Source organism: Cebus imitator, unplaced genomic scaffold (assembly GCF_001604975.1).
Source record: "Cebus imitator isolate Cc_AM_T3 unplaced genomic scaffold, Cebus_imitator-1.0 Scaffold18, whole genome shotgun sequence".
Classification (NCBI taxonomy): Eukaryota; Metazoa; Chordata; class Mammalia; order Primates; family Cebidae; genus Cebus; species Cebus imitator.
This window is the reverse complement of record NW_016107333.1, coordinates 14,196,418-14,213,917: the sequence shown is the minus strand read 5'-3', so window position 1 is coordinate 14,213,917 and position 17,500 is coordinate 14,196,418. Positions and strand designations below refer to the sequence as shown.

The window sequence follows — 17,500 nt, the reverse complement described above, 5'->3', positions numbered from 1 at the left end:
GTGGCCATGAAAACTGAAATTAAGAAAAAAAGTTCAGTCCATTTGTTAAAGCTATTATGCTGTGGGTGCAGTGGTTCATGCCTGTAATCCCAACACTTTGGGAGACCAAGGCAGAAGGATCACTTGACCCAAGGAGTTCGAGACCGCCTGAGCAATACAGTGAGATCCCTGTCTCAACAAAAAATTGCAAAATTGGCCAGGCATGTTGGAATGTGCTTGTAGTCCCAGCTACTTGGAAGGCTGAGGTGGGAGGATCACTGGAGCCTAGGGAGGTAGAGGCTGCAATAAGCAAAGATCATGCCACTGCACTCCAGCGTGGGTAACAGAGTGAGACCTTGTCTCGGGAGCGGGGGAAGGAAAAAAAGCTGTTAGAAGGCAAACAAAGTAAGGTATGCTTAATCAATACTAAAATAGACAGCAGTTGGTCTAACAATGAGATATCTGCTTTTATGGTTTTCACTTTTTGATGTAACGGCGGATTTCATTAGAGTTATATCATGCTGCCATTACATCAAAGACTTTGCTATTTCGTCACATGCCAGTGTTTCCAAGGCAGCATTGAAAGGTTATTTATTATGGTTTGTTTATTAAGCAAGCATCAATCTCTATACGTTTTACGATATCTTTATTACAGCCTTAAGGAACTGATATTCAAACTTTGGTTGCCTAAGAATCACTCAGGGGTGCTCTGTAGATTCAAGACCAGATTTCCAGAGATTTTTGTATGTCTGGGTAAGACACTTTTAATAAACACTGCAGAATATTCTCACGCAGAAGGTCCTCGAGTCAAAATATGAAACAATATTTAGTAGTATAAAGAATGTGGTTTATGGTAATTAACTCTAAGAAAGAATTAATCAGCTTTATACTAACAGGCTAGTGACTGTTCAGAACCTGCTGTGAGTTCCCAGTCATTCTGCTTTGTACTAGCCCAAAATGATTGCACTTCCTCTAGATGCCGTCCTGCCACGTTTCATTCTTCTCTCTATCAAATGACCTGTTCTCTGCATTTAGTTTGCCAGTAAATAAGAACCATAGTTCTAGTTGGCTTTTCTAGAATCCTTATCCAGCTAGAAGATATCCCCATTATTCCCTTGCTTTTATTTCTCTTCTTAGGGCAAAGTCAAAAAGGCAGAAAAAGAATAGCAGGAAAAAAGTTGCCTTGAACTACTTTCCCGCAAACACTAGCATCCTACTCATAAGTTTCTGCGCCTTTTCGACCCATAAGTCAACTGGTATGTTAAAAACCTCAATAAAACTTGAACTTCATGCCCTGCCTTGTCTTTTCTTACAGATATAAGGGCTTTTCCTAAGATTTTTATTGTAGGTTAAAACAGAGCTTTTAAAAATACATATTGAAAAAGCATAATTAACTTTATAATAATTAGAAATATTCAAAATGAAATGGTTAAACCCAAGTGGATAAAACAATGAAGTCACTTATAAAAACATCATAGAAAAACTAGCAAAAAGAATGGAATATTTATCAGAGCTGTGAATAAAATATTAAGTAAAAGATTTTAAAATATAAATATTTAAAAGATCTATAAAAAAGAATTAAAGCTAAAGCAACAAGAAAACCAGTGGATTGTCAAGTATGAAAAGCAAAATAACAATGTCTCTAAAAACAATTTCATTCAAGTATATATTAAAAATTAAAATCCCTAGTAGATAGATGGTCAAAGGCTATGAAAAATAATTCACACAATGAAGGAAATATAAAGAGGAAACACAAATATAAGGAAAAGCTGGCTCAGAGATACAAAGTTAAAATGGCAAGCCATCTTATAAAAGCTGAATTAAAAAAAGAAAAAAAAATTAAGCAAATGATAATATCAAAATAATAACAGCTTGTGGTAAAATTGGTACTTGCAAGTTGTCACCTTGAAAATAGGAATATTCATTTTGGAAATCAATTTGGCAATACATATCAAAAGAAATAAAGTGTTTATGTCCTTTGATTCTACAATCCTACACCTAGAATTTTATCCAAAGGAAATAAAAGAAAGAAAAAAAAATAAGCATGTCTGAAGATATGATGTCAATACCTATAACAGCAAAAAAAAATTAAAAGAACTAAAATAATAATGGTAACATATTAAATTATGACACATATACTGCATAGACTATATTATATTATTATTTTAAAATGTCAGTATGAATGAGAATCTGAATGGTACAACCATATAGTCTGGTTTCATCTCTAAATACTATGGTCTCCATGACATCTACTCTAGGAGATGTGTTATGCTAATTTCCCAACATCACATGCCTATTCCTAGTCAAGCTCTATTTATCACTGACCCCCAACGAATTTTGCCTACTCTGGCTTCTATGAGCATGCTCTGATCCTTCACTTAGAATGTTTTTGTCCCTGTCTAGCCAAATTCTGCCCATTATTCCAAAGCTGTTCAAAAAGCCAGGGCTGCAATTTAGCATTTCTACATTCCGCTATACTCAAAACCACAGTAGACCCTCAATACATGGTTGTTGAATGAATAAATGATAAACAATGATATAATAACAATAAATAATAAACAATGATAGCTAATATTTACTGAGGACCTACTTACTATCTGCCAGCAACACTCTGGGGGCTTTATTAAATGTAACTCATTTAATCCTCACCATTATCATTATTTCTTTCTTAATATTTATCATAAGCTATAACTATTTTATTTATTTATGATTAATTCTCTACTAGAATGTAATCTTCATCTATCTTGTTCACATAGCAGGTATTTAAAAAATATTTATTGAATAAATCCCTAAATAATCTATCATTAGGAGTCTGAATTAGTAGTCCTTTAAAAGAATCTTTTGAGAGTCAGAATGATTTACTGTGAGTTAACAACTTACATACAAACCCAGAAATGTTTTAGAAACTCGGTTTAATGCATATTGAAATTAATTTATTTGGTAGAAATATAACAAAATTATTTCATACACAGAAAACAGGACATTCTGCAAAATATGCCAAGGTATTACAGGATGACATTATAAAAAGGATGTGGTGACTAGTCTCTGAACCAACTAATCACTAAACAATTACAATTTTTTCTAAAAAAAAAAAAAAAAAAAACACCAGAACTTTTCATACAATTATCTTAAAGGAAATCAGATACAAATTCGTTTTTAATGTAATTTTATCTGGAATTTTAAATATTTTTCTTTGAAAATGTATTTTGTTTTGCTACCAAGATAACTATATGTCCTAAAAATATTCTAAGTAACAATAATCTTGCAACTTTGGATATTTAAATTTGGTTGCTCAGAGAAAAAATCCTGGTGGGAAAAAAAACATTGTTCCCTGCTCTCTTACAAAGACTACAGCATCACTACTTAACAATACCAGATGCAGATAGCAGCTTACAAGCTTACCCAAGGAATTGCCTATAACTTAATTAATATACTTGCCAATCAATAGACTGTTGGTTAGTAAGGGATATAGCTTAAAGGGGATGTATAAAATGTACCTGTGGGCTTAGTAGTCAATATTGTCACATGAAGTAGTAATGGAAAGTTACTATGTCCAAAAACTATTTGTATTTATATATAATAATTCATTTAAAAGAAAGAAAAAAGATTACTCCTACATGTATTAAGAAGAAATGAGGGCCAGGCACAGTGGTTCACACCTGTAATCCCGGCACTTTGGGAGGCCGAGGAGGGTGGATCTCCTGAGGTCAGGAGTTAGAGACCAACCTGGCCAACATAGTGAAACCCCATCTCTACCAAAAATACAAAAATTAGCTGGGTGTGGTGGCGCATGCCTGTAATCTCAGCTACTTGGGAGGCTGAGGCAGAAGAATCCCCTGAACCCGGGAGGCGGAGGTTGCAGTGAGCCAAGATCGCACCACTGCACTCCAGCCTGGAAGACAGAGTGAGACTCTGTCTGAAAAAAACAAAATAGAAAAAAAAAATAAACAGAAGAAGAAATGAGGAAAGAGAGTAGCAGTGATTAGGACAGCGGCCGAGCACTGGATTTAGAGATGTAGGTGCTGGTTCTGGTTCTGCCTGCAGCTGCCTTTGTAACCTCGAGCCAGTCATTTAACTACTGCAGGCTTTATTTTCCCATCTGTACTACAAAAGGACTGAACCAAGTGATTTCCCAAATCCTTTCCAGGTTCTAAGATTTTGTCCACCTCTTCTGTAAGAAACTGCTCATCTCCTTCACCCAGATTCATTTTCAGTCCCCACAGGGAAGCTCACAGAAGAGGGTGTATATCTATATAGAACAGTCAGGGGGAGCTTCAAAATGATATAGAACTGGGCCCTGGGGGATACTGAGAATCAGGAAGGCGAAGGGAAGAAGAAGAAGAAAAAGACAAAGGGAAGAAAAAGGGCAGAGGGCCCCACAGGCATAACCTTGCCTACTCCCTGCCCTGTGATAATCTTCACTACTGCTTGCCAAATATGCTTGTGGTTGGGAGGGGCTGTGTGACTGGTGATGACATGTGAAAAGAAGAGACTCGTGTCGCTTCCATGCTGAGTATCACTGCCCAGGCAAGGTCTCCAAAGCTATCCCCTCTGGCCAAATGACCAGCAATTTTTGAAATGAAGGCTGCTCTTCAGCTTGGCCCCAAGCAGCTTTTGTAAGGCAGAGCCCCTGATAACGAAAATAACATATGACTCCAGTGGGCAATAAATTGTTGTTTTAAGCCACGTGAGGCACGGGGGTTGTTTGTTGCTACTGGATAACCTAGTTCCTGAATACTCCCAAGGGTGAAACCTAAGGCTGTTGAGAAAAGGTGCCTCCATCTTCTCTGCAGCCTCAAAGCCTGCTTGCCTGCTCAGCTAACTCTAAGCGGTCAAAGACAAAGGCATGTGCAGAACCACTCAGGAGCCTATTCATTTGCAAGAGCCAGTTCATTGAAACCTTTCACAGGCTCCTCTTCAGCCTCTTGTCCTTTAGGGTTGCAAAACTGGGATTGTGCTAAGACACAAAAGCTTTGAGAAAGAGATGAAGTGAGGCTATGTGAAAACTGGAAAAACATTCTTCTCTCTATTTACCCATTGGTGCAGAGAATTGAGAGCAGAATTTAATAATGAGTGACTAGGCTTGAAAGATACGGAAGCATAATACAAATACACTACAAAAAGAGTCTTAAAGAGAGAAGACACGTTTAGACTTACAGTTTGTACTTCCTTTAGGTTAATTCTTATCTTGGGTCTAAAGAAAGCTTTGTTTTTTCTTCTAGATTCAAAGACTCCTCTTTTGAAGATCATCACTGCCATCTGCCTCAAAAAGAAGAATTATACATGAAGTAACAGTGAGATGCACTTCCCAACTACTAAGTATTTAATCAGCTGTAGAGTGTGGTAAATTTCTTTTATTTCATGAAATTTTTATACCTTTATTGTGGCCTCTCTAAAATATCTTCTCGATTCTTCCTGGAATTTTGAGGAGCTCATTAACTCCAGTTGCCTTAACTCATCAATTTTACCCAAAGCACGCCGAGCAAATGCCTACATGCAATTAAAATAAATTTAATTCATAAGTCAGAATATAGTGATTAAAACGTATAAAGACAATGTTTTGTTCTCCTAGGCATTTGATTTAATCTGTGAATTAAGCTCTAAGGTTAATGCTGACTCCTTTTATCCAGTCCATCATTTTCTTTAAGAACCATTAAATTCTCTAATAAATTGTGAGATATGGTAACTTTATGAATTATGAATTTTTCTTTTTGAGACAGAGTCTGGCTTTGTTGCCCAGGCTGGAGTGCAGTGGCATGATCTCAGCTCATGGCAACCTCCGCCTCCTGGGCTTAAGTGACTCTTTTGCCTCAGCCTCCCCAGTACCAGGGACTACAGGTGCATGCCACCACGCCCAGCTAATTTTTGGGTTTTTTTTGTTTTTTTAGTAGAGACGGGGTTTCACCATATTGGCCAGGCTGGCCTCGAACTCCTGATCTCATGATCCACCCACCTTGGCCTCCCAAAGTGCTGGGATTACAGGTGTGAGCCACCGTGCCCAGCCTATAAAGTAAGGAAAGCTGAAATATGACTTAAACAGTAGCTCTCCATACAGATTATCACTTCTTGGCATTGCATGTCCTTATGTGCACACACACACCCCACACAAACATGTCCTCAGGTGCTCTTCTCAATTCCTAACCTTCCTATCGTGACATGCTATATTATCTACTTAACTGTTGACACTGACCACCAAACTGTGACTTTCTGAAAGGACTTAACTCATTATCGTGTCTCCAATACCCAGCACACTGTATTTTATAAATATCTGAAAGAAGGAAGGAAGAAGGTAGGCTTTCTTATTTAATCACATCACCATTATTATAATCCTCTAGAGATAACAAAAGAGTTCAAAGGAGTTATTAAGAGCTCAGTAACAAGAGTTCATGTCCCTTATTTCACCATTTCTTTGAAATATTTCATTCATCATTTATAATTTTTAATGCAGATGCTTCTAGACCAACCACAGTATCAACATATATGAAGGGTTACATTTTCCAATAAGGAAAAATTCCAATAGGGATCAAATGGCCCAACTCTATAAGAGTTCCATTCCCTAATAATTTTAATAGCTATAGAACAAAATATACCACCACTAGTACACTAAAGTTAACTATATGCATATGATGAGTTGTTTTTCCGGAATACTTGAGCTATACAAGTATCCCACTGAGACTGAATTAGGCTATTCCTCTGCCTATGTGCCACGAGCATCTAACCCTTCAGAATTAGTTCATGCAGGAAAAACTAAATGGAACTGTAAATTAGCCAGATCATTTATTTATGGTTGTTAACAAGATATGAACAGGCACATGCACACCCACAAAGGCAGCCCTAAACAAGACTTCCAGCCAAAGAGGTTGACTAGAACAGAAACTCAGCTCACACCCCACATACCAAACCAGGTACCCTTGTGCAGGAATGTGTTGGCCCAAAGGAAGGGGTTCTTATTTCTCATTCTCACCAAGGCCCCATCCACAGACCAAGCCAGGTACCATGTGCTGTAGAGAAGGTGCTTTTTTAAACTTTACATAGGAGCACTCTATAGGCCAATAGAAGCTCTGAAGTTTATATATGTGTGTGTGTGTGTGTGTGTGTGTGTGTGTGTGTGTGTGTGTGTGTGTACATTATATATATTTTTTTGAGACGGAGTTTCACTCTTGTCGCCCAGACTGGAATGCAATGGTGCAATCTCGGCTCACTGCAACCTCAGCCTCCTGGGTTCCTGCCTCAGCCTCCTGAGTAGCTGGCACTACAAGTGCCCACCACCATCCCTGGCTAATTTTTGTATATTTAGTAGAGACAGGATTTCGCCACGTTGGCCAGGCTGGTCTCGAACTCCTGACCTCAGGTGATCCACCCACCTTAGTCTCCGAAAGTGCTGGGATTATAGGTGTGAGCCATCATGCCCAGCCTGAATTTAAGTTATATTTCAATCCAGAAAGATATGAAAAAAGGAAAAACAAAAAATAGAGTACATTAAATGGTGGTTAAAAGGTGTATTCAATTAGCTGAGCATAATGGTGTGCATCTGTAGTCCCAGCTACTCCAGAGGCTGAGGCTGCAGTGAGCCATAATCATACCACTGCACTCCAGCCTGGGCAACAGAGCAAGAAGAAAGAAGAAAAGAAAAGGAAAGGGGAAGGGAAAGGAAAAGGGAAAGGGAAAGGAAAAGGGAAAGGGAGAAAAGAAAGAAAGTATTAAATGGTAGTTAGCAGAGAAAAGCAAGACAGGAGTGTAGTAAATGATAAGGAACACAAAACTAAACAAGGAAGGTGGCTTGAATCCAAAAACAAAATGAGGATGGAAAGACAGCAGATAGAAGTTTTTGAGATCTATTGCACAGCATGGTGATCATAGTAAACAATAACATACTGCATATTTCAAAATTGCTAATGAATAGATTTTAAATGTTCTCACTATAAGAAAAGGGTATGTGAGAAGACGAACATATTAATTAGCTTGATATAATCATTCCACAATGTATACATTCAACAAAACATCACATTGTACCTCATAAGTATATATAATTATTGTCATTTAAAAATAAAAATCTTGATTTTAAAAAATCGTAGAAATCTTACTCAGAAATGGAGCAAAGAAGGTGAAAGTCAATAGAGAATAATGGAGAGAGCAACAAGGAGGGCAAGAGAGAAACAGAATGGAAAAGGCAAGCAAATATGTGCAAACAAAGCCTTGAACTTTTATCTTGGCTTCATTTCAATTCTTTGTTTGGGTTTTGCCTTTTCCCTTGCAAGCATCTAAGGAAGAAAATGCTGGATACGCTGTATTTTAAAATACCGGGCCTGGGAACAGTGGCTCACGCCTGTAATCCTAGCATTTTGGGAGGCCAAGGCTGGCAGATCACCTGAGGTCAGGAGTTTGAGAACAGCCTGGCCAACATGGCAAAACCCTATCTCAACATGGCAAAACCCTATCTCTACTAAAAATACAAAAATTAGCTAGGCATGGGTAGCACATGCCTGTAATCCCACCTATTCAGGAGGCTGAGGCAGGAGAAACGCTTGAACGTGGGAGGCGGAGGTTGCAGTGAGAGAAGATTGCATCACTGCACTCCAGCCTGGGAGACAGAGCGAGACTCCATCTCAAAGAAAGAAAACACATAAATAAATAAAAAGAAAAAAAAAAAAAAAAACAACTTAACTCCTCAAAGTTAAAAAGCAGCATACCTCTCCGTGAATCCCGGCTTGGCAATCATAGCAGCACTGGCAAACAGCCGTGTAGAGAGTAGCCCGCCATGTCAAGTACCTGAGCGACAGAAGTGGGACTGAGGACTCCATACACATGCTGGCCCACAGGAGATACTCTAAGGCCTGCAAAGCAATGGGCATCATTGGATTTGTTTTCATTTTAAGCTAATAATGATGACTGTATTAAATATAATCAAATTCTAAGTTGTGAGCACTAGTTGCTGATTATTTAAACCAAAAATACCATTAAAAAAGTGTCAAGAAAAAACAAGCAATTAAAAAGTAAAAGATAATTTAAAGAACTCAAAATCTCAAGTAAGCCATTTTGGAAGACATTCTAAAATGTCCTTTAGAATGTCTTCCAAACACGGAGTGCAATGGCACAATCATGGCTTACTGCAACCTCCGCCTCCCGGGATCAAGTTATTCTTGCAGTAAGCCATGATTGTGCCTCAGCCTCCCAAGTAGCTGGAACTACAGGTGAGCACCACCATACCCGGCTAATTTTTGTATTAAAGAGAAAGGGTTTCACAATGTTGGCCAAGCTGGTCTTGAACTCCTGACCTCAAGCAATCCACCTGCCTCAGCCTCCCAAAGTGCTAGAATTACAGGCATGAGCCACTGCACCCGGCCTATCTTATTATACGCCTCTTTGCTCATTTTTATTAATATATGTCACGTCAACAGTAGTTTAGGAACTAACTCCAATGATACAATTGTCATTTGTTGGAACTAGTATATTATAATGAAGATTAGCTGGTATAGGAGGTAAGGAAATGAAAAAGGCTTACAGCCTGGGGCCTGCGATGCTTAGTAGAAATGGTCCAAGATTAGAATCAAATAAACCTGGATTTCAGTTCCAATTTTACTATCTAGTGGCTGGATCATTTTATCTCTTTAGATCTCAATTTCCTCATCTGTAAAATGGGTATTTTTTCACATCCCAATAGTGTTATTACAGAGAAAGAGACAATGGACATGACATGGTAGGAAAATACTTCTATAATCTAAAATAAAATCCACCTTGATAGACCTCCAGTGCATTGGTCCTCATCATGCTTTCCAGAACAGCACAAAGCAATCCAAAACTCACTTCTAAATTACAGCCGTCCGCCCAGGCGCAGTAGCTTACGCCTATAATCCCAGCACTTTGGGAGGCCAAGATGGGCGGATCACAGGGTCAAGAGATGGAGACCATCCTGACCAACACGGTAAAACCCCTTCTCTACTAAAAATACAAAAATTAGCTGGGTGTGATGGTGTATGCCTGTAATCCCAGCTACTCGGGAGGCTGAGGCAGGAGAATCGCTTGATCCCAGAGGCAGAGGTTACAGTGAGCCAAGATCATACCACTGCACTCCAGCCTGGTGACAGAGTGAGACTCCATCTCAAAAAAGAAAAAAAAAACTACAGCCATCCAGGAATCTAAAAACATCTATGCAGCCCACCCTCTCCCTCAGCTTCCTTGTCCAGGGTAAACATTCCCAAGTACTTCCATCCCTCACGGACCCACACTGCCCTTCTCCACCACGATCAGCCTTCTGTGGCTTTGCCCCAGGTTGCCAGTGTCCTTCCAGGATGTGTGGCTAGACCACAGTACAGTGAACTCTCTCAGTCCCTGGCTGTGGACACTGTACCTCTATTAAATCAACCACCACTTTGAGAAAGGTGCTGTTATTTCCTCTATCTTATATAATAGATAAGGAAGCTGAGGCTGAGAAAAGTTACTTTGCTCAAGGTCACACATCTAGTCAGAGATGTACTGAGACCAGGGCCAATGTCACCTGAGGTTGACATTGCTGAGGTTGATTCATTGCTGTTTTTGTTGTTGCTGTCATGGCTATTGTTGCTTGCTAATCTGACCACTTTGTGAACTGAAATGAAATTAACCACCAAAAACCCTTGAATTTTTCTCACATTTGCTGCTCCCTAACAATCTCTATTTTCATTTTTGCATTTGGATTGTTGTGGTTTGGGTTCAGTGGTATATCATGAAGCCATGTATAAATTTCACCTTTAAATTCACATCTTTCTAAAATCCCTCAGGACTCTTGGTATTAGAAATTTCACATTTCAAAATAAAAATAGCTTCAGTTAACAATTGTTCACACTGTATTTGATTTGTTTATAGAAAATCAAAGTTTTTTGTGCCAGAAGGGATCTTAAAAGTAACCTAGCTTGCCTCCATGAGGCTAAATTCATTCTAAGGAAAAGTTTCAGCTGGGGCTGAAACTCAGATCTTTGAACTCCCAAGTGCAGCGTTCTCTCCACTACAGAAAGGAACCTTGACAAAGGGGAGAAGCTCACCATAAAGCACTTAAGGTTCTGAAAACCTGGCTTTCAAGTTTAAACAGGAAAAGCCATTTTCGAAATATGACTCAATTTGTAGCATTTTTTCCTTACCATTAAAAGCTACAAATAATTGCTTCTATTTATTAAAAAATGTAACAGGATACATCAGGACTCTTTTCTTCATGGGGATATCATTTGAAAAGTCAAATGATTACCATAACCAAAATACGGCCCCAGTAAGAGTATATTGCAGGTGTTAAGTAGGAAACATACCTACGATTAATCAGCTCAACCACAGGATGGCACTGCAGCCTCATTTATATCAGCTGACACCATTTAAGGAAAATGACAAGCAATTTCAAGGTCAGGACTTTGAAGTTTATGTAATGGTATGTGAAATAATTTGACAGTAACTGTTCAAGCCACATATGTTGTCAAAATATTTCACTTTCACAGTTAAAATGAAACAGAAATCAATCATTTCTTAGAATGGATTCTAGATGTATTCTTTAATGTTTGCTGCATACTATACTACAATTTTAAATGCCACCGAAGAAACTAAATTATTCCATAAACAAAAGTAAAATGGTCATATGTCTTCAGGGAAAGAGGTTTCAGAAATCTGACCCCTCTATTCCCTAAGCATCTGACCCCTCTATTCCCTAAGATTATGCTGGTGCTTAGGTGTTTCTCACTTGTGGAAAAGCCCCCAGTTAGTTTTGGTCTTTGGGATGTCTTTGGGAAGACAGGGTTATATCAGAAAGCATCAACCCCTTCCCTGCAACTTCTCCATTTGAGTACGTAAACCAGAATAGAATGGGTCATGACAGGATTCCATTTAGTCAGTAGACATGCATTATTCTAACAGTACAGGGTGACATGGGCCCTGGTTTCAGTACATCTCTGACTAGATGTATGACCTTGAGCAAAGTAACTTTTCTCAGCCTAAGCTTCCTTATCTATTATATAAGATAGAGGAAATAACAGCACCTTTCTCAAAGTGGTGGTGTGAAGATTAAATGAGATAATAAATGGAAGTACTTACAGGCATACTTGATGACAGTAGGCATTTATTCAATCAATGCTAATGATGGTGATGCTAGTGCCCACCTCATAAGCCCTTCACAGGACCTAACACACAGGACAGATTTAATAAGAGTAACAAAAGCTAGCCATCATGCCTAGACCCTATATCAATGGGAGTTTAGACAGCATGAGGAGCCCAGATCTATTTCTCCCTCCATCTTATGCTACAACATAAGTTATAGTGAACTCTAAAATCTCTACAGTAATCAAATCCCTGGGACCCGGATCTCAGACACGGGGGGACCTCCAAGGGCTTGTCTCCATTAAATGGATCCATCAAATCCATTTTTGGCCTCAGCTCAGGAAACAATTTACCAGCTGGGGGTTTGGGAATTACTGGTGAAAATTATTAATTTCCTTGAAACATATTATATTGAACAAACTGAAAGAATGTCATTCAGATCTTCAGGCGTCAAATGTACAACCACCCACCACTCCAAAGTTATTGTCTACCTCACCTCCCATTCCCATCCCACAAGACTGGCACCACAGAACCATACTCATTTGGGACCAGGCACCGTGGCTCATGCCTGTAATCCCAGCACTTTGGGAGGCTGAGGCAGGCAGATCACTTGAGGTCAGGAGTTCGAGGCCAGCCTGGCCAACATGATGAAACCCTGCCTCTACTAAAAGTACAAAAAATTATCAGATGTGGGAGTGGGTGCCTGTAATCCCAGCTACTCGGGAGGCTGAGGCAGGAGAATCACTTGCACCCAGGAGACAGAGGTTGCGGCGAGCTGAGATCACAAAACAGAGCAAGACTCCATCTCAAAAAAAAGAAAGAACTATGCTCATTTTACAAGCAATTTAAGTTTTGAAATATAATGAACAAAAAATAATTTTAGTAGCATAATTTATGTACCCTGTGCTTTTATTAATTCGTATAAATTATTATTGGTTCCCATGGTTTTCTTATGGTTGAAAAACTGAAGATTTATCTCCAAATAATATTAGAATACATATTTAATCAGCATGGCAAAATACTCAAATGTCCTCATTTTATCAGAGACAAACTCAAGGTATATGAGTAGGAGTGCAAATAAAATATCTTACAAAGGTTATAAATAAAGGTTATAAACAAGAAATTATTTTAAGATGACTGTCACTTTAAAATGCTCTCAGCGTTAACAAGCACACACACTAACAGTGAAATGTTGGCACAGACATCTCTGCCCTTCAAAGCCTTGGCAGCAAGCACTGCAGCAGACCACATATGATGGTCCCATGAAGCCGTGTTTGTTGTTACACCAAGTGTAACCGGAGTAAGCAAATTCTCTTTAGGAAATCATCTGGAGCTGAATGTAGCGTCATTGCAATAGTCTCTAGGCCAAGTTTACATTAGACATGGGACAAGCCCCCCTCAATTTAATTCAACTCAGAAAGTTGGCACAGAGCTTGTTCAAGTCACTGTCAGAGTTTTTTTTAATTTGAGAAGCAAAACAGAGAGAGAACACATAATTAATGTTATCCATTGAGCATGCCAATATCTTGACTTCCATTGTTATTTTTCAAATGTTTTCAACTTTTAAGATACTTGGCTATGCTTTGAGGAAATAAGAAAAAAACATATCTCTCATGAGTGTTAGAATATTCAGGGTTAGGTTCTGCATGGAATAACGAATAAAGTAGACACGTTTTAGATGCCAGCAACAACTCAAGCAGTGTCTCAACGGGAGTATATTCACCCTTCTTGGCCTACATTGCAATAACTGGAAAATTAATACAGGGAATAAATTAATTTTTCACAGTGGCACACACCTGTCTCCTGCAGACAAAAATGCTACCAACATCATAAGGAAGTCAATAGAAGTGTCAGCAACTTCCTCAAGCCAACACTGAGCAGTGACTGCTGGTAAGTAAGAATCTTGTTATAAAACAAGGTCTCCTGCCTTCGTCATGCAGCTGGGTTAGAGTTTAAGTGTGCATTTACCCAATTCGCATGCAGGCCATAAGTAAAGTGGAAGCACTTCAAGCAGAATAAAATCCAAGCTCGGTATCATGACATAAAATGGGTAACCATAGTTTATCATCCAAACCAGGACACCTTTTTTTTCGTTTTTTTAAGTTTTAATTTTATTTTGAGACAGAGTCTTGCTCTGTCACCCAGGCTGGAGTGCAACGTGGCACTATCTTGGCTCTCTGCAACCTCTGCCTCCCAGGCTCAAGCAATCTTCCCACTTCAGCCTTCCAAGTAGCTAGGACTACAGGCACAAGCCACCACGTCCAGCTAATTTTTGTATTTTTTGTAGAGACAGGGTTTTGCCATGTTGGTCAGGCTGGTCTCGAACCCCTGGCCTCAAGTGATCTGCCCATCTAGGTCTCCCAAAGTGCTGGGATTATAGGAATGAGCTACTGAGCCCAGCCCAGGACACTTTTTTTGTTTTGTTTTGTTTTTTGTTTTTGAAATTAAGTTTCACTCTTGTTGCACAGGCTGGAGTGCAATGGCGTGATCTCGGCTCACTGCAACCTCTGCTTCTTAGGTTCAAGAGAGTCTCTTGTCTCAGCCTCCCGAGTAGCTGAGATTACAGGTATGTGCCACCACGCCCAGCTAATTTTTGTATTTTTAGTAAAGACAGGGTTTCTCCAAGTTGGTCAGGCTGGTCTTGAACTCCCGACCTCAGGTGATTTGCCAGCCTCGGCCTCCCAAAGTGCTGGGTTTACAGGCACAAGCCACCGTGCCCAGCCTCAGGCCACTTTTAATAGTAAAAGTGAGCACTATTGACAATTACTACAGGACAACAGGCACAAACCAGGACTTTCCTGGGCAAGCCAGGATGGACAGTTACCTACCTAAAGATACGGTAACCAGATGGATGTTCAGTATCAAGCGTGAGAAGTATGACTGAGAGACGGACAATACCTAACAATTTCAGGAATTCCCTTTCTTTTCATTAATATTTTATCATATTTTTACATATGATCCCTATTAAAGCAAAACTAAGAATAATAAAGCTACATAACACATGTATTTACTAAAGTTTATATTATGTAATTCTCTAAATATTCCTTGTTTAACATTCAGTATACTGTGTAATGAAAGCCTTAAGAAAGCTAAAACAGGAAATAGAGGAGAAAATATTTTGTCAGTAAATTTCATACCTTGGAAGACTGACCTATGACCATCAGTTTTCTGCAAATGGTGTAAATATAAATGGTACCTGGATGGAGAAAACGATTGTTAACATGTTATTCAGTCAAATGATGAAAACTTTACATTTCAGTTTCTGTGGTTCAAGTCTGTAGGTCCAAAAACAAGTGATCTCATGAGAAAGTCTGATAATGCTACAGAGTTATACGCATCAACATTTTTCTTGTAACTTGTAAACAAAATCATCAAAATAATTAATATGGCCATATTTTAAATATGTTGACACAGGAATCTTTTAGTCTCATTTTACGGGCAATTTAAGTTTTGAAGTATAATGAACAAAATAATTTTAGTGGCAAAATTTATATACCCTGTGCTTTTATTAATTCATACAAAATATTATTGGTTCCTGGCCAGGCACAGGGCTCACACGTAATCCCAGCACTTTCAGAGGCCAAGGCAGGTAGATCATGAGCTCAGGAGTTTGAGACCAGCCTGGCCAGTATGGTGAAACCCCGTCTCTACTAATAATACAAAAATTAGCCAGGCGTGGTGATGCACGCTTGTAGTCCCAGTTACTTGGGAGACTGAGGCAGAAGAATCGCTTGAACCCTGGAGGTGGAAGTTGCAGTAAGCCGAGATGGCACCACTGCACTCCAGCCTGGGCAAAAGAACGAGACTCTGTCTCAAAAAACATATATATTTAATTGGTTTCTATGGTTTCCTTATGGTTGAAAAACTAAAGATTTAGATTTATCTCCAAGTAAGATTAGAATACATATTTAATCAGCATGGCAAAATACTCAACCAGGAAACTCAGAATAATTTAAAATTCATAATGCATGACAGGTCATGTTATAGTCACTCTAAGACTCATATAACATTTTCCCCATTATCGAGGTATGCCCTATAAGCATTCTAATGAAAAAAACAGCATTTCCAACACCTAAATAAGTTATTCAAGTATGCTTTTGTGTCAGACCATTAATTAAATGAGTACAGAGAGCTGGAGGTAGGGTTGAAGAGAGGAGTGGGGAACATCACCATACTTCTCTCTGTATACAAGCAGTTTATCAAGTACTCAAAAGATGGTAACATGCTTTAAAAAGGCATGTAATTATAATAGGTAGTCTAAATATTTTATAAAATATCTCATCAAATATTCATAGCCATAAAAATTCAACAATTATAATCCTATGTTCTAGTTTAAACTTTTAAGTTTCTGATGTCCAGGCATGGTGGCTCCTGCCTGTAATCCCAGCACTTTGGGAGACCAAGGAGGGCAAAATATCAGAGGTCAGGAGTTTGAGACCAGCCTGGTCAACATAGCGAAACCCTATCTCTACTAAAAATACAAAATTAGCTGGGTTGATGGTATGTACCTGTAATCCCAGCTACTACTCAGGAGGCTGAGGCAGGAGAATAGCCTGAGCCCAGGTGGCAGAGGTTGCAGTGAGCCAAGAATGTGTCACTGCACTCCAGCCGGGGTGATAGAGCGAGACTCCATCTCAGAAAAATAAATAAATAAATAATTAAAAGTTTCTGAGAAAAAGGCAACTATACCAAAACATCTATCACTTGATTAAAATACGATTGTTAGAATAATAAACATCAATTACACAAATCAGTGACCCCCAAAATTGAACAAAACTTAAACTTAAATGTATAGTACCATAAATTTCATGGAGAATGCAACTGGTCCTTAACATTCAGGGACTCGACATTTTTCATGTGACTACCCCCAGGACATCTAGTTATTCATTCCACTGAAGACCCACTGGGAAGAAACCACTCGGCTAATAACAACTCAAGCTCCGCCGACTTATCTCACAAGGCTTTGATGACCTCTACCCTTCATCTTTTAGTCTTTGCTTTTTTTTTTTTTTTTTTTTGAGATAGAGTTTCGCTCTGTCACCCAGGCGGGGCTGAATGGCTCAATCTTGGCTCACAGCAACCTCCACCTCCCAGGTTTAAGCGATTCACCTGCCTCAGGCTCTTGAATAGATGGGACTACAGGTGCACACCACCATGCCCAGCTAATTTTTGTATTTTTAGTAGAGACAGCATTTCTCCATATTGGCCAGGCTGGTCTTGAACTCCTGACCTCAAGTGATCTGGCTTCCCAAAGTGCCGGGATGATAGATGTGAGTGATCATGCCTGGCCTCTATTCTTCATCTTTAAAAATAAGCTAGTATGGCCTGGCATGGTGGCTCATGCCTGTAATCCCAGCACTTTGGGAGTCCGAGGTGGGCGGATCACGAGGTCAAGAGATCCAGATCATCCTGGCCAACATGGTGAAACCCCGTCTCTACAAAAAATACAAAAATCAGCCAGGCGTGGTGG

The 17,500-nt window shown here is 39.1% G+C and overlaps 1 protein-coding gene across 1 annotated transcript in view; it reads right to left on the bottom strand.

Annotated features, from left to right (window-relative positions):
• Nucleotides 1–17,500, bottom strand: part of CFAP54 (cilia and flagella associated protein 54) — a 361,147-nt gene that overhangs the window by 324,426 nt on the left and 19,221 nt on the right. The window contains exons 5-9 of the mRNA XM_017511466.2: nt 15,168–15,226; nt 8,670–8,813; nt 5,356–5,469; nt 5,137–5,238; nt 1–13 (exon numbers count right to left, since the gene is read on the bottom strand). The exon at nt 1–13 is cut by the window's left edge and continues 186 nt beyond it. Of these exons, the coding sequence (XP_017366955.1) occupies nt 1–13; nt 5,137–5,238; nt 5,356–5,469; nt 8,670–8,813; nt 15,168–15,226 (432 nt within the window). The remainder of the gene's footprint in view (nt 14–5,136; nt 5,239–5,355; nt 5,470–8,669; nt 8,814–15,167; nt 15,227–17,500) is intronic.